Here is a 21,265-nt window from a genome sequence, read left to right on the forward strand (position 1 = left end):
CGAGCCATACATGGTTCGTGGCAACTGCTGGACAGCACAGATGTAGGGCATCAAAAGCCTAGGACCGTATGCTGCCTGGTGCTTCTGAGATGCTCACATGGTCCATGGGCGGAAGTTGTTCAGCTGAGGTCTTGGCTACCTGGCGTTAGCCCACACACAGATATTAGTGTGCCTACCTAGTGTGCAGAGTAGCTTAGGGGTGCATCCCTCTGTTTCTGCCCTAGCTGGTAATTCTCTTGACCACAAGATCCCAGTCTCCCTTCCTTTATATGTAAGACACTTTGTTCAGTGTCTTTATTTCATAATCACTGTTGAGAAATGGAAGTAAAGTAGTGTCAGTTGTCTGTAGACTTAGTGGCAGATTGTGGGGGAGGCTGCATCCCAAAGCTGGGCTGGCCCTGGAGGACAGGCTCAGGGACAGCTCCGTGTCCCCTCTCATGGGTGCCAAACCATTCTGTGAGTGCCTGTGCTTCAAAGGTGAGCCCTGAGAGCTCTGTACTCGGCCCCCTCTGGCCTTGAGGGAACAGGGACTGGGAGATTTCTGGCTGGACCCTGCGGGGCTGCTTGTGGGCTCTGGGTCTTTGGACTTGGCACCGTTGCCTTGGCATTTGTTGGCTTGGAAGTTGTTGCTGCTGCTTTTTCCCAGATGCACGGGCCTGCTAATGTCAGTGTTTGACAAACCAAGGAGAGGACACTTTCCTGAGCTCTTGAAGTCCATGCTTGATCGTTTTTGCCTTCAGATTTCAGAGCAACCTAGCAGCTGTGTGTAACAAACACATCACTTGTCCCTGTGGAGATTGGCCCACCAGCCTCACTGGGACCCTGTCCACTTTAACAAGCACACTTGAGTTGAGGGTGGGGCAGTTGAGAGCTCCACAAGCACCATACCCTTTGGGATCCCTGTGATCCTGACACTCCTGGCAGGTGGGACACGAGAGAGGACACAGTCTTCACTTTACTGGTGGCGCCGCTCTGTGCTGTGGACAGGCCAGTCTTGCCTCCCTCATGGCCTGACCATGGGCAACTGCAGCTGGCTTCTGTTTTTCAGGCCTGGGAGAAGAGTTTTCAAGCTGACTGCAGGAAACAGGTGCATGCCAGGCAGACGGTGCAGGTCGAGGGAGTCACTGCAAGCAATCTCTGCAGCCCGCCCAGGGCTTCGGCTCACCAGCCTTTCCGTGATCTGCCAAGAGCAGCCCTCAAGAGGCCACTCGTTTTATGTAGTTTTTGCGCCATAGGCTCACATTCTATGACTCCTAGAAGTAATTTTTTAAAATGAGTATCGTAGCTCCTTCGTATTCTGCATGTTGGCAACCCCGCATCAAGCCTGAGGACTCCCCAACAGCAGTCTTGACCCAGGCACTGCCCTGTACCTCTCCGAAGCCCCCGTCGGCCACTCGTCCCGCCTGCCTGGGGGACATGAGGACCGCTCGCTCACTCCGGCTTCCCTGCCTTCCTGCAGCCCAACACAGATCCCGGCTGAGGATGGCCTCAGGGGCTCCTGCTGAATTCCATTTTTCCTGTTGTCACTGCACCCTGGTGAGCCCTGCAGTCCTCGCGTTGATCCACCTGGAGCATTCACAGTGCGTGATTAGGAGACCACACCCCAAAGCCGCCATGGGTGTCGGTGCAGAGCAAGGTTAAGGAGATGGGATTGTTGATGTCTCATTCCGTGCTGGCTGAATTTGTAGCTTTAACAAGAAGAAGACATAGATGAGAAGCTGAGAAGTAAGCCTAAGCCCTGTGTGTTTGACCGGGGCTCCTCAAGGTAGTCCTAGGAGGCCAGAAGACATAAAGAAGACACTAGAGTTGGGGTCAGTGCTGCCATCTCAGGGTGAGGCCAGGTCCCACCTCCGGAACCCTCTGCCTCTCCTCTCCTGGTGCCCCAGGAGCTGGCTTCACTGCTTGGAAGAGAGCACCCCGACCCCAGTCCTCACGTCGCTCCTACAGGCCAGGCCTTCAGGCCATGCTCCTCATTCCTGGAGGGGTCCCTGGGAGAGCCCCCCCTCCACCCTCTGAGAGCTGGCCTGAGACCCTAGAACGATGGCGCTGAAGCCAGTCTCTGGGCCAGGGTCTCAAAAGCACAGGAAGAAGTTCAAGATTGCCTTTCTCTTTGCATTTTAATCATTTATTTCTTCATTAAAATAGACATTATAAAAGCCATTTGAACTACATACATAGTGGTTTCATTACATTAGGGGGCTTTTGTTTGGATAATTTAAACTCTCTTTATAAGCCATCATATTGTTAGTGACATTTGGCAATGGTGTTTGTCAGACAGATTTCTTGAACACAAAATCTAATTAGTGTCATTAAATCATCAGTGAATTTGAATAGAGTTTTATAATTGAAAAGGGAATCATTTTTAAAATATAACTTAAATTATTACTGTTGGGTAAATAAGATCTTTTAGGAGAATTTTAATGCTCGTGGTCCCCTTGGACTTTCTGGTTTCCTGGCTGTTTGTGGTGGTTTAGACACAGCCTCGCCTCTCCTTCTCGGACAGTGCTTTTCCACCTAGAAGGGGATCCCAGGTGAGCGTGGAAGTTCTCTCTTGCACTTCTGTGTTTTTGTTTGTTTTTTGAGGCAGTCTTGCTCAACTGTTGCCCAGGCTGGAGTGCATTGGTGCCATCTCAGTTCACTTCAGTCTTCGCCTCCCAGGTTCGAGCGATTCTCATGCCTCAGCCACCTGAGTGGCTGGGATTACCAGCATGTGCCACCACACCCTGCTGCTAATTTTTGTATTTTTGGTAGAGACGGGTTTTTCCCATGTTGGCCAGGCTAGGCTTGAACTGCTGGCCTTAAGTGATCTGCCTGTCTCAGCCTCCCAAGGTGTCGGGTTTACAGGCGTGAGCCACCACGCCCGGCCTCTCTCTTGCATCTGTGGTCAGTGCCTCCCAGAAGAGTATGGAGGGGGAGGATACAAACATAGATACCCAGAGAGGGTCCAAGGACAGGCCACGATGCTGTGGCTAGAGCATGCCCCAGGCTGGCGAGTAATGGAGCAAGGGGCATGTGGGAGACCCCAAGCACAAGACGGGGCCCCGGCACCCCCCTCAGGCCGCATCTCTCCCCAGGAGGCACGGGGCACCCCCCACAGGGCGCATCTCTCCCCAGGAGGCACGGGGCACCCCCCACAGGGCGCATCTCTCCCCAGGAGGCATGGGGCACCCCCATAGGGCACACCTCTCCCCAGGAGGCATGGGGCACCCTTCATAGGGCAGACCTCTCCCCAGGAGATACAGGGCACCCCCTGTAGGGCATTCCTCTCCCCAGAAGACACTGAGGCACCCCTCTAGGGCACACCTCTTCCCAGGAGATACAGGACAACCCCCATGGGGTGCACTTCTCCCCAGAAGACACTGGGGCACCCCCCCTTAGGGCACAGCCTCCAGGGCAGACACTGAGGGACCCTCCCATAGGGCATAGCCTCCAGGGCAGACACTGAGGGACCCCCCCAAAGGGCACAGCCTCCAAGACAGACACTGAGGCCCCCCCCCATAGGGCACAGCCTCCAGGACAGGTACAGGGCACCTTTTGTATGTAGGTTGCACATCGCCCTCCTGCAAGGCTTACCGTCTCTCCCTGCAGTGGTGTAAGGTGTGCCTTTTCTCCCCTAACTTCAGAGTATTCCCAGTCGAATGCATGAAAACTAAAAATCATTTACATACTGTTTTAGTGTGCATGTCTTTTTTTTTTTTTTTTTTTTTACTAGCAAGGCTGGCCTCTTTTTCATGTGTGCGTGCGTGTGTGTGTGGTGTTTGTGTGTGTGTCCGTGTGACTTGTGCTGTGGAGAACACAGTGGGTAGGTGAGAGTTTTCAGAGCTGTTTAGTTGATAGTGTGACTCTTCCTTTCAGGGAGGGACTAACTTGGAAAGGAACCTAGTTTTCTGGCACTGGGAGCGTGGGTCATGATCCTTATTCTCTTTAATACCTGGCCGAGGAAGCTGAAGAGATGTTGCCCAGGCCCAGCTTTCCGGTCACCTGAGGCAGCTGTCAGCATTAGAGCTCACCCGAGCTGCGCCGAATGCCTGATCCAGGGGTACGGTGGGGAGGCGGGGGCAGGAGCACACTCTTGGTTTGGAGCAGAGTCCCTCTGTGGTGCCTCTGGGTAAAGGTTAAGAATAGATGGGAAGACCTCATGCACATGCTTAGCATGAGCTGCCTCCCAAGCTAGGCAGAGGCACATGCGCGTGGCAGTGGGCAGTGGGGCCAGGTGACCCATGGGGCACGTGGGCACACACCTGGAGAGCCATGGGTGCCATGGCCTGACCCCAGCTGGTCTGCACCTGGTGTTCCCATCCATGGGCGGCAGCTTACCGTCCGTGGCGTCCCCTCTTCGCCCTTTCCTCCTGGCTCCTGCCGCTGTATGTGGGTGCGGCATCTCCCCACTCTGGCGTTGTTCCCCTGGCAAGTTTAAAAAGAGACACAAGAAACTCAAGAGTTTACTTTTCAAAGTGAAAATCTTTTTGGGTTACCACTTGAATATTTGTATATTAAATTCTGAAGTCAGAGTCAAAGCAGCTAAATTCTGGGGCTCCTATATTTGGTTCAGAGTTCAGTGTACGCGTAACGTAAACTTAAAGTCTGGTTAGAGTAATAGGATCAGCTATGACTGGTTTTGTTTTTGCTTTTCTTAGAAGAATGAGGTCGTAGTCATCTTATTTTAAATCGCTCATTATACTTTCAGTCTGCAAAAAATTGCTTCCCAACAGCCCTTCCCCCATGGAGTAGTCTAGCGTGTAAAGTTAGTGAGGGACTAGTTGCAGACAATTTTAGCTAACTTAAAAATAAGCGCATCTCAAAGTCCTGTTTTTCGAAGCCTGAATCCGGTACTCCAGTGACGCACCTGCCCTCCAGAAGCCAACTGAGGGTGCCCCACGGAAAGGAAGTACCTATTCACGATGCTGGAGAGTGGGGCGGGAGTGAAGAAGAGTGACATGACCATCTTCCCTTGTGGTTCCAGCATTTTCCGAGCACTCCGAGGGCAGAGGGTCCCTGTGTCTTCTTTGAAGGTCAAGAAATAGGCCTGACGTCTAAGGTTGTGCTGTGAACAAGGAGTGTTGAAATTCAGTTTGTCCTGACTGCTTTCACTTTGCAGGCTTTGCTCTACAGATAATCTGTTATAAATCTAATAAGGTGGAATGCCTCCCTACAAGTAGCGAAGCTGAGATCACACAGCATTGCCGGGGGCAGATAGGGAATCTGTCACTGTTTGTGACTGCTGGTTTCATTAAAACTCCACCACAGCCGTGTTTCTGGGAGTTTTGCCTTCCTGTGAATTTTAATCCCCAGCAGCCATGGTTGTTGCTTTCATTCTTTTTGAAATGATGGTGGAAAGAGCTCACTTTCCTTCTGGGTTCTGGCTGACAAGTAGATACTGTGAGACTGCATTAGGCTGCATCTGTCCGCTCTGCGTTTCCGCCCTGAGTGAGCTCTGAGCAGCGGGAGGGAGGGAGCCAAGGGGCCCTGTGCAGGTGACAGCCAGAGAGGAGGGGCTCGCCATAACGAGGAGATCAGTTCAACAAAGGATTGTTTGTTTTCTGAGCTGAGAAGCACCCCGAAGCCCTGTGGGTTGTACGTTTTACAGGTTAACCTGCCGGTGGCATTCCCCATCTGCAGACAGTGGCCCAGGGACGCTCTCGGGGAACCTTTCCCTGTGTACACAGCTCCGGCTCCCCAAGGCAGAGTCTTGAATCTGTACATGCCCAGATGTTTGTCCTGGTAGAGGGACTTTGCTTGCGTGTGGCGGCGAGGAACACCGCGTCAGGAAGGTGTGCTCCAGGCAGTATCTCCCTAGCCTTGAGGGGCCTGATTTTGCCTTAGGGTAACATTTAGTGTCTGCAGGAAGTCGGCCTCTCTAGGTGACATCTTTCAAAAGTGACGGTTTGATGATGATCAGGCCGCACGGAGGCGAGCCCAGGCCAGCTCTTCTGAGTGTTCTCCCCATGCCACCTCTTCCAGTCCTCACGTGAATCCTTGGGGCAGGTGCCACATTTAACCCAGCACGAAGAGGTTAAATATTTAGGTGCAAGTGCGCCAGCAGCGAGCAGGCGGGCGGAGCAGGGTTTATCAGCCAGGCAGCCTGGCCTGGGCACTGCCCTCCAGCCAGCGTCTGCCGGCCGCCTGTGAGTCTTCGGAGGCCAGTGCTGCCCAGATGAAGGGCATGCAAGAGCTTGCTTATGTTGATCCTACCATCCCCAAGAAGTTCATTTAAGTTGGTTGTTCGGAATTAAGTTTTTGCCATGGGAAAGATACAGGTGAGGTGCTTGGTGTGTGCAGCCAGCCCTGACAGCCCTCCCTGCCCCTCCTGTGCACACGCTGCTGCCGGGTGTGGTGGGAACCCCCTCTCTCTCGGCCCACCCAGGCCTCCTGCCTTGCCTGTGCCCACACATCTGCCAGGAGCAGCACCCCTGCTGGAAGGCAGCCTGCAGGTGCACCTGCCTGGGTAGGGTCTTGCCTGAGCCCCTCCTCTCCTCCCTCTTTCCCTGGGTGTGGGCCTACCTCCCGGCACCTCTGCAGCTCTTCTATCCCCGTGCTCCTGGCTGGAATTGAGTCCCACCCCCTTTGTGAGGGCTGTAGGTGGGTGGGTGTGTTTGTGGACAGGGCTTTTTGTCTCGGGGAGAGCAGCAGTTTCTGTCCCCAATGTCCAGATGCTGACCTGCTCTCTCTGCTGCCGTAAATCCTCACTGTGTGGGACCACAGGTGTGACTGGACAGCCCTGCCTAAAGCCTGAGGTCCCACTGCCCTGGACTCTAAGCGATTCCTGTGGGGCTCTGCCATCCAGGCTACTTCCGCCGCCGTGGGGCAGTGGGTGGGGAGGCTGGCTGTGGGCCGCAGGCTGCAATGGCCCAGCCCAGGTGGGCCGGGAAGGACCAGCGCTGTGGTCTCCGTCCTGGAGGCTGGGGCGGCCTCAGTCCAGAGCTGTCTGCTGGGGTCACTGCAATGGGGCAGGCGGTTTCTGCCCGGGGACCCTTCCTCGGGGTGGGCCATGGGGGGCAGCAGCCCAGCACACCCTTCCATCCACCTGGGGCACTCATGAGGGGCAGTCATGTTCGTTTTGCTTGTTCACTGCCACCGCCTGTTTGAGGTTGCCGAATGCCATTTGGTTGGCCAGTGCCTTTCTCTGTCCCTTGTCTGGGCTGGGGGCTTTGCTTCCAGAATGGAAGAATGAGGAGTTTTACCTTACAAAATTATACAGTTGATGTTACATTTAACATTGTGGACATGATGTGATTCAAATTTCACACGAGTCACAGACACGCGGGGTGACTGGCACGTCTCATCTTGAGGAGGAAGAGGCTGTGAGCAAGCTGAAACCCTTTCTTCCCTATTTACAAGTGGCAACTGGCTGAGTCCTCAGCAGTGGGAAGCGAGGCCCAGGAAGGGGATTGATGCCCCTGGTGAGGCCATTCCTCATCCCCTGCACCGCCTGTGACCATGAAAGGGCTTGGGCCAGGCCGCTTTTGCAGGCTGGATCCTCCCAGAAGCCTAGGGGTTTGAAAGGTGTGTGTGCCGGGTGCCGGGGGGCTGAGCTGCACCTCCAGGCTCTCGCAGGAGAGGGTGTGGTGACCACCTGGAAGCCGGCTGTGCAGGGGCAGCAAGGGTGGGGAGCTCGCCAGTCGGCTCAGGCCTCTCATGTGAAGAAGGACCCAGCAAGATGCCGGAGATGTTCCCGGACACACGCTTTCTGCCCCCGTCACCTTGCCAACCCCACTGAGGGTCAGCGCCCACAGAGAAGGGCAGCGCCCTTGCACGCTCACAGGCACCTGGAGCACACGTGCTCACTCCCATGCACCCACACTGACATTCAGAACACACACTTGTGTGCACAAGCACGTTGATGTGCGTGTTCCTCCGTGCAGGCAGCCCTGTTGTCTTGGAGCAGCAGGACCTGTAGCTGAAGGCTCACGTCGCCTCCCTCCCTGAGCACGCCGTGTGGGCTCTCAGGCTGTGGCGCCTCAGGGACCCAGCGCCCCGTCCCTGCTGGCCCTGCTCTGTCGGGGTTGCCTCTGCCTGTCTTTTGTAATCCTTTTCATCTGCTTTCCTACCCCTCAGCCACTTTCATTTTCCTTTGTTATCACCTCTTGCTCCGAAGTGACGCATGTTTGTTGTAGAGCGGCAATCAGTCCTGACCTTTTTGGCACCAGGGACCGGTTTCGTGCAAGGTGGTTTTTTCTGTGGACAGGGGTGGGGGGTGCGGGAGAATGGTTTTGGGATGAAACTTCCACCACCTCAGATCATCAGGCATTAGATTCTCATAAGGAGCATGCATCCTAGATCCCCCACACGCACAGTTCACAACAGGATCGCACTCCTGTGAGAATCTAATGGCGCCGCTGATCCGGCAGGAGCTTGAGCTCTGGTGGGAATGCTCCCTAGCCTGCCACTTGACTCCTGCTTTGTGGTCCATTTCCTAACAGGCCAGGGACTGCTACCCGTCCATGGCCGGAGGTGGGGACCCCTGTCGTAGAGGGATTGAAGAATACACAGGGATGACAGTGTGACGTGGGTGGCATCCCATGGACGCCAGTCCTGCTGTGCCAGCGCAGTCACTCATGGAGCACAGGTGTCCAGTGGCTGCCTCGCATGCACACCCCACTCTGTGCCTTGCTCATCCTTTCCCTGGCCTGAGCCTCATCCTCCAGGAAGAACCACCAGCTGGTGGAAGCCCCACTCTGGAGCCAGCCCGGACCCCCTGATTCACTAAATTTCCTCCACAGAAAGTTCCTTGGGCCACTGTGGTTGCCAGGATGCCTGCCCACCCTGTACCCTCTCACCATCCCCTCTTCCTCCATAAGCGGAGCAAGACCAACAAAAAGCAACCCACCAGTGGCTGGGTGAGGCAGCTCACGCCTGTAATCCTAGAGCTTCAGGAAGCTAAGGCGGGAGGATCACGTGAGCCCAGGGGTTTGAGACCAGCCCCGGCAACAGAGCAAGACCTTGTTTCGTCAAAAAAGAAAAAAAAACACATCTGGGTGTGGTGGTGTGCACCTGTAGTCCCAGCTACTCAGGAGGCTGAGGTGGGAGAATGGCTTGAGCCCAGGAGTTCGAGACCAGCCTGGGCAACATAGCAAGACCCCTTCTCTACAATTTTTTTTAAATTAACTGCCATCTATTTGGGAGTCTGAGGTGGGAGGATCACTTGAGCCCAGGAGATCAAGGTTACAGTGAGCTATGATTGCGCCACTGCACTCCAGCCTGGGCAACAGAGCGAGACCCTATGTCTAAAATAAAAAAGACAATGGGACAAGAGACAACTCGTAACTGAGCAAGCACTGGGGACAGCAGACAGACCATGACAGGGACACATGCGGGCCACAGAGGGTGGCGGAGAGGCTCTCCCGGGCAGGCAGGTGGCAGAGCTCCTCACACCTGTGGAGGCATGGCACTTCCTCCGGGCTGGCCCAGGGGCTTGTGTGGAAGCTGAGGAAACTGTGCAGACAGAAACCTGGAGTGTGCGAACAAGAGCGGAGCCATCTCAGAGGAGCGGAAGGATGTGTGGGAGCCCTGGAGCCCGGGCTGGGTCCCAGGACAGAGGTGCTCTGGGTCCCTCTCAGGGCGTCCGGTCAGTTGTACCTTCCCACACTGGTCAGCACCAGGCCAAGTTGTTCTTTTTCACCTTTTCTGGATACCGTGAGTGAAATGGGAAATGTTCACTAGTGAGCTTGAACATTTATCCCCATTTCTTTTTAAACAGTTCTTCTGTGCATCTCTTGTTCTTTTTTTGCCCAACTTTTTAGTGGGCTGCCTGTCATATTCTCATTAATGTATAACCACTTACATAAAATTTGTATGTCATAAATACTGCAGTTTTTCTTTTACCTTCTGCCTTTCAATTGTTATTCAGACAAACATTTTATGTCTATGTGAGTTTTTGAAATATGAGATATAATTTATTCTCAGTAGAATGCCAGCCCTTAAGGGTGCTGTTGGGTGGCTGTGCCCTCCCCTTAGACACTCAACAGGTGGGACACTCCATCCCCTGGGGCGTTTCCTCCGGCCTCAGCACCCCCAACCTTACCTCACCCCCGCAGAGGCAGCCTTCTTCTGATTTTCATCCTTGTGTGTTAGTTTTTTCTGTTTTAGAACTTCATGTGAATATAGTCAGCCCTCCATATTTTTGGGTTTCCCTTCCACTGATGGAGCCAGTGGAGGATCAGAGCCTGGAGACACTGAGGGCCAACCACCCGTATTTCCATGCCAGGCTGTGGTGGAATGTGTGGATCTGGAGCTGCAAGTGCAGAGGCTCAGTGGAGGGTCTTTCTGTCTTGCCTCTTCTCTCTGCTCTTTCACCCTCCGCCAACACCTGCTGTTTAGCAGTTCACCTGTGTTTTCCTGTGTACACGTAGGTTGTTCTTTTTTATGGTTAGGTGGTATTCTCTTTGATGAACACACATCATTTGTCTAAGTGTCCACCTTCGAGGGAACGTGTGGGTTGCGTCAAGGCTGGTCTGTGACCAGAGCTCCCGTGCACATTCTTGTGCAGGCTTTCTGTGGGTGTGCTTCTGTGTTTCGGATAAATAGCTAGGAATGGGATTGCTGGGTCTCAGGGCAGATGTGCGTTTAACTTTATAGGAAAGTGCCCAGCAGTTTTCTGAAGTGGTTGTACCATTTCACGCTCTCTTCACTGTCTTTATTTTGTTCTCAAAATAGCAGTTCCAACTTGCAAGATAACATAAATCTTCTTGCGTATTTTCCTCTAGCAAGCCAATGGCTTTTGTTTTTGAAGTTTTCCACTTAAAATGTAAGACAATGCCCAGAGCCTGGAATGGCCCTGACTTCTTTTTTTGGACGAAATAGCAGCAGTGCAGGGCAGGGCAGTGCCCAGGGCCACACCAGGGCAGACATGTGGGGCCTGGGCTGGTTTCTTGGGTCTTTGTTGGGTCTCTGTGTGTGGAGCCTGGGCTCTGACCGTCTGTCTCCTCCTTCCGCTTGCAGCAGCAGCAGGAGATGCTGGCCATGAAGCACCAGCAGGAGCTGCTGGAACACCAGCGGAAGCTGGAGAGGCACCGCCAAGAGCAGGAGCTGGAGAAGCAGCACCGGGAGCAGAAGCTGCAGCAGCTCAAGAACAAGGAGAAGGGCAAAGAGAGTGAGTGTGGGCAAGGAAGGCCAGGCGGAGGGAGGGGGGGGGGCGTGGGAGGGCGGGGCGGGGGGGGGGGGGGCGGGCGGAGGGGGGGGGTGGGGGCGTGGACTCCGGAAGGGGGGGGGCAGAGGGAGTGAGTGCAGGAGGGCACTGGGGCAGCACATGGAGAGTAGGGAAAGATCTAGGGGCAGCCGAGCCTCACTGTGGTGACTCTTGTCACTTCGCCTGTGCTGGGTTTCTAAGAAGCAGGCCAGGAATGGGACCCCCACCCCCTGACAGGGACAGTGAGTGTGACAGTGTGTCAGCCCACCCATGGTTAGCTCCCCCAGTGAACCAGAGTCCATGGATTTATCTTCATCCAGGGCTGCAGGATTCAATATTAACATCAAAGCAAGGGGCATTCAGCCCGACTTTTGGTTTGATTTAAACATTTTAAAGGCTATTTGGCAGGATTCCTAATAGACTTAAAAATATTAAAAGCCATAAAGCATGCCAGATGCACAGTGAATTTCATCTGTGAGTTCTGCCCTGCATTTTTCAAAGTACTTTTCTTTCGGGAGCATTTTACAAGTGCCCTGAAAGCAGGTGTGAGGTTGTAGAGCGACCCACGGCCCCGTGAGGGCCAGCAGCGTGCTTTTCCTATCTGCTCCTTCCACTCTGAATTTTGCCTTCTGTGGGGGCTGTGTTTGTACATCTGGAGACCAGCATGGTCTGTTTTCTTCTAAGGAGAGCCCACACTTGATACCATCCAGGAGAACATTATATTTGCTGTTTCCCCCATTGGAAAGTAGAGGGGCGCATCTACTGAGGAAAAGGTCACAGTGTCACCCCTGCTGACTGCCGGCTGCTGGGACGATGACCCGTGGGCTCCTCTGCACGAGGACAGTGCCCAGCGTCGCCAGTGTGTCTGAGCCCTGGCATGTCCTCGGGGTGCAGGGTCCACTGTGGGGCTGAGTCTGCTCTGAGCATCCTCTCAGATCTTCACTTAAAAGAGCCCTTTGCGCACTGTGTGTTTATATCCTTTCCATGGACAACCTGTTGTTTTAAGTGACACAGACAGTCAGGATCTAATCACCAGTGAAGGGACTTTCATAGACACTCCAAGTTTCTGCCTGGGACTTCCATGCTCAGTTAAAGTTGTCTGTTCCCTGGTAATACTGAAAATGAGCCGAGGTGTACATTTTCCTCAGGTAATAGGATTCCAGGTAAGGAGAGTAGAGTGATTTACTTTCGGTTCACCCATTCTGCTGCCTCAGCCTCCGTAGTGGGATACAGGAACCGCCACCACCCAGTTATTTTTGTGTTTTAATAGAGACAGGGATGGTCTCGATCTCCTGACCATGTGATCCGCCCACCTTGGCCTCCCAAAGTGCTGGGATTACGGGCATGAGCCACCGCGCCCGGCCCACAATTTACTCTTGTAGGGCTGGCCCATGAGTAAGAAGAGAAGTCTTTATGCACTTCCCCCTTCCCCAAAGACAAATCCTCTCCTGACGTTTAACATGGAAGATTAATTTTGCCAGCTTTTGAAATGTATGTAAATGGAACCCTTAATATGTAGGATTTTTGTGTTTTGCTTTTCTGTGGACATTATGCTTGTGAAATTCATCCCCATTTTGCCTTTAGCAAGAGGTCGTTCATTATCTATTATGTATTGCTGCGTGGTGTCCCATTTATAAATGCACCAATGTAGTCATTTCTTCTAAAGTTGTTAGATATTTGGCTTGTTTCGTAACCAGAGCTATTAAAAGCAATGCTGCTGTGTGCATTCTTGTACATGTTTCTCGGTACATGTGGGCAAATGTGAAGTGGAGTTGTTGAACTTTGGGGCATGCATGTTGTCAGTGTTCATACGTGATGCCCAAAAGTCTTCAAAGTAGTGTACCAGTTTACACTCCTACCAGCCACATACGGGGGTTCCTGTGGCTCCATGTCCTTGTCAACACTTGCTGCCGTCAGTCACTTTAATTTCCTCATGCCCTCAGCTGCATTTCTTTGATTACCAATAAGATAGTTTATTTTCATAAGTTTTTTTTGCCAAATGAATATTCCCCTTTTTGTGAAGTGCTTGTTCAAGTCTCTTGCCCATTTTTCTGATGAGGGGTCTCCCTTTTTCTTGATTTGGAGTTGTTCTTTTTATATTATGGAATCAAGCCCTTGGCCAGTTGTACATGCTGTAAATCTCTTCTTCCACTCTGTGCTTTGCCTGTCACTCTCTTAGTGTTATCTTTCAGGCACAGAAATTCTCCCTTCTAATACAGTTTCAGTCTTTTCCTTTAGATGATTTTGTGCCTTAAGAAATCTTTCCTTTCTTTAAAATCTTGGGTACATCCTCTTTAATTATCTCCTAGGAGCTGATTCTACCTGGAATTGATACTAGTGGGGTTTTGTTTATGATTGCATTGCCTCTGTGGTTCAAATTAGGAAGACTTGATATTTTTACAACATTGATTATTTACCTTCTTTAATTTTTCTTAATAATTTCTTAATAGTTTTATGTTTAGGAGGCTTGCATATATTTGATTAAATGTATTTCAGGCCATTCGATGGCTTTGGTTGCTATTGTGAATGGCTTGGTTTTTATGATTTTGAAAAGCAGTCAATTTTTGACTGTTGACTTTGTGTCCGGCAACCCTGTTAAAACTCAGATATCCTAATCATTAATAGATTGTTTTGAATTTTCAGCATTTAGAATCCTGTCATCTATAAATAATGACAAGATTGCCTCTTTTCTGATTGGAATACCTTTTATGTCTTTTACTTGCTTATTGTATAGAATGGGCTGAGATTGCCAATGTAGTATCGGATTGTGGTCATGATGGCAGGAACATTTGTCTGGTCCCCAGTTTCCTGTTAAGTGCCATGTTTTCTGTAGGGGCTTTGTTTGTATTTTTTACTCATTTGTCTACCTGTTTTTGACAGGTGCTATTTATCAGATTATGGAAGTTTCCCTTCTGTTCCTTTTTTGCTCAGGGTTTCAATATGAATGGATATTGATTTTTGTCAGGTGCTGTTTCAGCATCTTTTGAGATGACTGTATGATTTTTTTGCTTTATTTGGTTAGTGAAGTAAAGCATATGGATTTATTTGAATGTAAATTCTAACTGGCATTTTTAAAATAACCCCAGTCAACTTGATTGTAATACATCATCTTTTATGTAGTGAAAACTTGGATTTGCTAGTATTTTATTTTGTATGATTGCAACTGTGTTCACGAGGGAGATTGCCAAACAGTTTCCTTTCTCAAATGTTGTCGTCAAGTTTTGGTGTCATGACTATGCTGGCCTCAGAATGAGTTAAGCATCATTCCTCTCTCCTTTTGTATTCTCTGGCAAAGTTTATTAAACATGGATATTATTTTTTCCTTAAATATCTTGTGAAACTTACTGTTAAAGCCATCTAACCCTAAGGTTTTCTTTGTGCAAAGATTTTCGATTACTTATTCAATTTTTAAAATAGTTCATGGGACATTTTTCCCCCCCGGATCACTTTAGCTGAGTTGTATTTTTTTTTAAAGAAATACATGCCTTTGTTATACATTTTTGTATTTTTGGCTTAGTGGTTTTTGGTGTCGTATCCTTTTCTGATGTTTTTGATGTCTGTCAGACCTTTGGTGATGTCCTCTTTTACACTCCAGATATTGGTTGTTTGTGCTTTTTCTCTTTATTGCTGCTGTTTTGTTTTGCTTTTGTTTTTCTTGGTCACTCTCTCCAGAGGTTTATCAGTTATTCTTTTCAAAGCCTAGCTTTTGACTTTATGGATGTTGTTTGTTGAATATTGATTTCATTAATTTCTAGTATTTTTATTTTTCTATGTTCCATTTTTTTAGGGCATATTGTGGTTTTTGTAGCTTTTTGATATAGATACATAGAGCATTGATTTCAGCTCTCTCTTCTAACATATGCTTATATAGCTATACATTTTCCTCTAAATGCAACTTTATCTACATCCCACAAGTTTTGATACATAGTTTGACAGTCTTTGTCTTTCAATTAGCTTGGCCCATTTACATTTAATATAATTTTTGATATATTTATGCTTAAACCTATCATTGTACAATATGAATTACAATTATTCAACTATTTTAATGCACTTGTCTCGCTTTTAATGTATGTTTTTAGTGATATATATATATATTTTTTTTTTTCACCAGCTTGGTAATCACTATTTTGCTGTTTCTTTACTGATTATCAGTAGGATTTCAACAACTGTCTTTAATCTTTCACAGCCTTATCTAAATTAATACTTTCACTAATTCTGGTAAAGTAAGGATCTGGGATACTTTAACTCTTAACTTATGTACTATTTTGACCTGTATTTAACTCTAAACTTATCCTTAACATCACAAGACATTGTTGTTATTATTTTATACCGTCAAGATTTACTCATAAATTTATCCTTTCCGCTATAATTTCTGCATGTTTCAACTTTTATCTGTGATGTTCTTTATTTACCTTAATATGGGTCTAATGGCGATGAATTTTCTTTCTGTTCAAAATGTGATTTCAGGTTAATCTTTGAAGGTTATTTTTGCTGAGTATAGAATTCTAGGTTTGTATTTATTTTCTTTCAGCACTTTGAGAATGCTATTCCATTCTCTTCTGGCTTCCATTGTTAATCTCCAGAAATTAGCTATCCATCCTATTGTTCCTTCTTTGGAAATAATCTTTTTCCCCTGGCTGTTTTTAAGATTTTGTCTTTGGTTTTTTGAACTTCTTTAATGTGTTTAACTGTAGTTTCTTTCATTTTAATTTCTTCTATTTGGGATTTGTGGTTCCTAAATCTGTTGTTTTATACTGTTAAGAATTCTTAGACCTGATTATTCTCAAACTTCACCTCAACAAATACTGACTTCGCCCCAGTCTCTCCATTTAATCTATCTGGGATTTAGTTATACACCTGTGTTGAATTAGCTTTCAGTATCCTCTAAGTTTCTTAAGTTGTTTTTGTGTCTTTGTTTCCCTTTTCTTTGCCTCAGTGTGGGTATTTTCTTCCAATTTATCATCCAGTTCCCTAATTTGTGCTTCACCTGCACAATAATCTGCTGTTAAACTCATCCATTGGATTTTACGTTTATTTGGTTTTCAGTTCTAGGATTTTCATTTGGCCCTTTTTCCTAGTTTTCCATAGACTTTCTTGATCTTATTTTTTTCTGCACGTAGTGCAGTTATTCTGGAGTCTGACTGGTAACACTCTGGCCCTGTGGCAAGGCTTTCCTGCCTGTTGTTTCTCTCAATTTTTTTTTTTTTTTGGTCAGATTGTGTTTATTTCTATGCTTGGATATTTTAGGTTGCATGTCTGACTTTGCACTGTTGTGATGATGGGGGACCTGGGATGGTGACACATTCTTTTCGAGTGGACTTTGTTTTCCTTCTTGTAGTTGACCAGAAGTGGCCAAGCTTCTTAAGCATCTGAATGCAGTCAGGTCTGGAGCTGATTCTGAGCTGGGTTTCAGGCCTTCGAAGGGCTGGTGGATTTCTGGCCATCGTTACTCATAAGGCATATCCCTTTGAGGTCCTACCCCCAAGCTTGTGAGGTTTATTGGGGTCCTTTCATTTTCCTCAGTTTTTGTGGCCCTATCAAGGACCTCTTCCAAAACCCACTGTTGACTCTAGAGAACAGGCTACTCGAGGGTGGGGTCCTGCTCCCTGTGGTCCCTGTCTCTGACCTCAGCCCTGGTGTTCCACGCTGCCCTAGTTGCTCTCTGTGCCTTCACACAGAAGGCTAGGGTGCTTTGTCCAGATCTTCTGACCATTTCCAGTAGGTTTAATTGAATTACCTGAATAAAAATTCTTGAAGTTACATTATTGAAAACAGTGTGCTTGGAGTACTCCAGGTTTCCTAACCTGTTCTTTATACTGTTTATATTCTTCGTTTTGTCTGGAGTGAAAGGATATGTTAATAATTGGTTTGTTTGGTGATTCGCCTTCATATAATTTTTAGATTGTGAAATTGGCATTTTGCTTTTAATTAATCTGCACTAGATTTGAAGTTTTTCCAAATAGGACATTTTTGTTCATTTGTTTGTATTTGAAATCCTTGTGTTTTAAAAAGAATTAAATAACTATTAAGTAAATTCAGTTTGTAAGTTTATTTTTAATGTAATGAATGTTATAACTAATGCTAAATTAGAATTGGGATATAATCTAAACTGTATTATTATGCCTATATTATTTTGTACATTTTTATAAATATTTGCTATTTCAAACTAGATATATTTTTCCTAAGAGTACATAACTAATGCACTCTCTGAGTTTTTAGTTTATTACTCTATTTAGCTATTTCCAATTCTTAGTAATTGTTTTTGTCCATAGAACTAACACTTTCATCAATTATCACAGCATTTTACTCTTGAAATAATAAATGCACTTTAAATGTTTTTTCACTGTAACTGGTAGAATTTCAATGTAGAAGGCCTCTGAGGAGGGTTTATATTCCATTTTAGGTCTAATTTTTGCGTCAGGATTTGAAAGTGAGTACTAAGTCTGCATGATGGCCCTGGCTCCTGTCACACTGATTAGATAAGATGGTGACTTAATCCCCAGGGATTGCCCACAGGGGAGAGCTTCCAGACGTGGCTGCAGAGGCCTTGAGGAGAGAAGGACCCTGCAGACAGCGCTGCACGCACGCATGCAGATCCGGGCCCTCTCGGTAGTGGACGGCTGTGCTGTGGGTCTCTGTTCGCTCCAGGGGGTTCTGCCGAACTGATCCCGAGTGGAACCCGGCTGGCAGTGTTCTTGCTTCTGAAACTGCCCTAGTGTGTTGCCTGGTTTGAGGACCAGGAGTGCAGCTGAATCCTCTGGCTTCATGTGTGAGGAATCCGAGTATCTTACAGGCTCCATGGCCTGCCAGGCGGGGCCCACCCTGTGGGGTTGCTTTCCACTTTAGAAAGCTGCCTTCCACGGACAACAGCACATGGTCCCCGTGGGAGCCCTTTGCACGGGGCTTTGACGTGTCTGGCCTGTGCTGGTGACGCCGCAGTGCAGAAGGCATGCGTTGGACCCACATCGCAGCGGTGTGCGCCACAGCCGGAAGCACTGAGGCCTCTGCCTGGGGTCCGGCCTCTTCTCCACGCTTCTGTGGTTCGCCGGTAGCCCAGTGTGTATCCTACGTATTTTTCGTTGGAGTAGGGAAAATAGTTGCTTATCACAGAATTGAAGTTTAAAATTTAAATATCAGCTGGGTGATTTGTGCCACAGCTAACCAACAAATAAGAATTTTTCAGATTGCTAAAAAGCAGCTTGGTCTAAATTACTTCCTCAGAGTTTACCCGACTCTTCCAATAAAAATACCATCTTGAGGCTCACAGAATATGAAAAGACTTCACTTCAGAAAACATTTTGGGGCCGGGCGCAGTGGCTCACGCTTGTAATCCCAGCACTTTGGGAGGCCGAGGCGGGTGGATCACGAGGTCAGGAGATCGAGACCACAGTGAAACCCCATCTCTACTAAAAATACAAAAAAATTAGCCGGGCGTGGTGGCGGGCGCCTGTAGTCCCAGCTACTCGGAGAGGCTGAGGCAGGAGAATGGCGTGAACCCAGGAGACAGAGCTTGCAGTGAGCCGAGATTGGGCCACTGCACTCCAGCCTGGGCGACAGAGCGAGACTCCGTCTCAAAAAAAAAAAAAAAAAAAAGAAAACAAATTGGATCCATTTACCAGCCCAAAACAATCCCTGCACTGCATCCGAAGAGCCGTCCACCCTTAACTGGAGCTCTGGAATGTCCCTGCTCCCCTCTAGCCCCTTCACAGGCGGCAGTCCCGGTGGTTTTCACTGTGGATTTGGGTGGTCAGGTTTTATTATTAATAATAAACTGTGTACAGTAGGGTACTTGGCAAGCTTGTGTCAGCTCTGCAGCCCTCAGAGTGTGGTCTTGTGGTGAGGACACAGGGCCGCAGGCCCCTGTGGTGGACGCCACTTGGGGGCTCTTATGTAAGCGGGGCCCAGGGGCCGGCGTCTTCCCCCATGAAGGAGGTTCTTGTTTGTGCAGGCTGGAGGGGCAGTGGCGGGCCGGCACAGAGGACACGAAGCATCTCCAGCGTCTAAGCGTTTGAAAACACGGTGCACAGCATCTGTTTATTCTCTTGGGTTTTTTTTTTTTAAGTGAATTTCTTATTGAGTATCTAATAAATATCATTACACTTATAAACATTTACATTACTTTTAATTTTAAATAATTCTACACTTTTATTTATTGATACCAAGTAATGCAATTCATTTGACAGAACGGTGGCAGTTTTCAGCATGTTTAATAAGAATACACTGTCTTTAACCAGCTAGGTTTTGATTTAGATTAACGGCACTTGGGAATCTGAGACACACACCTCTTCACATAAACTCGGGGAAGGAGCAGGAGCAGGCTGGACTCAGCCCGAGCAGTGTGGAGCGAATACAGCCACACTTTCTCTCACTGCGGTTCACGCGCAGCCCCACAGGGAATGGAGGGAGGTCACTGAGCAAGTCCTTTGCTTTGTGTAAAAATGATGTGAAAGGCTGATCCTGAAAGTCATTAGGTGTCCCTTCTGTGAAGTTGTGCCTTCCTCAGAGGCAAGGGGGTGGGGAGAAAAAGGAGCACTTTCAGGCAGAAGCCAAGCAGAACCTGCCACAGCTCCGTCGTCTGGACTCGCCAGGTCCGGGCCACGGCCCTCCAGGAACACAGCCGTCCCTCCCTGAACACAGCCGTCCCTCCCCACCTGCCCCGCCCCACCCAGAGCTGCTGTCCTCCTCTCTCTGCCCCACTCAGCTGTTACTCGCTCGCTCATTCCTTAGGTCTCGGACGCACTCTCTGCCCCCTGGTATGGGAAGAACTTGGCATCTTTTATCCACCGCTTCATCTCTGCTGGCCAGAACGGGCTGGCATCTCATAGAGCCTCTATAGAAACCTCCATCCAGGGGATGAGTGATACTCAATGTGAATTGAGAAAAAAAAAAAAAGTAAAAGTAAAAATTAGGGAGATCTGCTATCCATTTATTGAATGGGTTTTTTCATTCTAGAACTTTAAGTGAGAAACCTGTTGACAGATGAGCGTATGTATAACCAGAAGTGCAGAAACAGGGTGGGGGTCAGAATCAGCCCCTCATTTTGAATACTCTCCTAGTAAAGTCTGAAAGATCAAAAGAAGATTCCTTGGTGGTTAGAAAGGTCATGAATCGATGACTTACGTTCCTCGTGTTTCCTGCTGGCCAGGCCTATGCTGGGCGTGGGTGGGGTGTGAACCCCAGTCATGCCTGCCCCCCACTGCATGGGGCATGAACCCCAGTCATGCCCAGCACCCAGCCCTGCATCGAGGGAGCCAGGCAGGACCCAGGCTTGTGGCCAAGTCACGCTTTGCCACCAAATGGTATTTGCAGAAGCAGGGAGAGGGCGTGGGTCATAAAGTGGGTCCTGTTCCTGGAGTGCGCACCCTCCCCCGTGGAGGGCCAGTGGATCCACAGTAGCAGCTGTCCCTGGGAACTGGTGTTTTGAGGAGGTGAGGCTGACTGCGCTGAGTTTGGGTCTGCGGGAAAGTGCTGAGGGTGTCCTCATCCCACACACCAACAACCTGCTTCTTGTCTTGCTCTGCTGCCTCCACTCGAGGACGGCCGTGTAGGGGGACCTGTAGGGCCGTCCCCTCCAACCGCTGGCCATCTGGTTCCTCATCGTCACTGTCGCTGTCACCAGCATCATTGTGCGGTTTGACTGCTTCCCTGCACTGTCAGCAGCATGGGTAGTACCCAAAAAAATGTTATCCGTGTCAAGGCAAAAAATTGAAGTTACCCATTTCACTTCTTGTTTCTTTTATCGGTAAAGTTAAGCTGATTTAACGTGCTCATTGGCAAATTTGCCTTCTCCTTTTGAAATTTGCCTTCTGTGTTCTCTGCTCACTTATCTTCCCCACCACCCGGCCTTTCCTTTTATTCCTAGTTGTGGAGGCAGTTTGTATATTTACGAGGTTAACTCTCTGGTTTACGACTGGGTCTGTTTTTCCAAAGTTAGCAGCCTGTTGCTGATAATCTCTTAGGAATGCCAGTGATCACATGCCTGGGAATGGTAGAAGTGAATGGTTTCCATAAGTGTGTGATCTTCTGACCAGTCCCCTTACAGACAGAAAGACAATTCGGCTAAAAGTGCTTGTAAGTGATGTTCAAGTCTAACGCTGGGTGCCCTGAAGAAGCATCCCTCCTGTCCCCCCCACCCGCACC

The 21,265-nt window shown here is 48.9% G+C and overlaps 1 protein-coding gene across 7 annotated transcripts in view; it reads left to right on the top strand.

Annotated features, from left to right (window-relative positions):
• Positions 1-21,265, top strand: part of HDAC4 (histone deacetylase 4) — a 354,088-nt gene that overhangs the window by 214,758 nt on the left and 118,065 nt on the right. For 6 of the 7 annotated variants that reach the window (XM_032762194.2, XM_032762230.2, XM_032762240.2 and 3 more), the window contains one exon: positions 10,939-11,089. In XM_032762194.2, coding sequence (XP_032618085.1) covers positions 10,939-11,089 — 151 coding nt within the window. The remainder of the gene's footprint in view (positions 1-10,938; positions 11,090-21,265) is intronic. The other variant, XM_032762216.2, reaches the window with a different exon arrangement.

Source organism: Hylobates moloch, unplaced genomic scaffold, assembly GCF_009828535.3.
Source record: "Hylobates moloch isolate HMO894 unplaced genomic scaffold, HMol_V3 SCAFFOLD_1, whole genome shotgun sequence".
NCBI lineage: Eukaryota > Metazoa > Chordata > Mammalia > Primates > Hylobatidae > Hylobates > Hylobates moloch.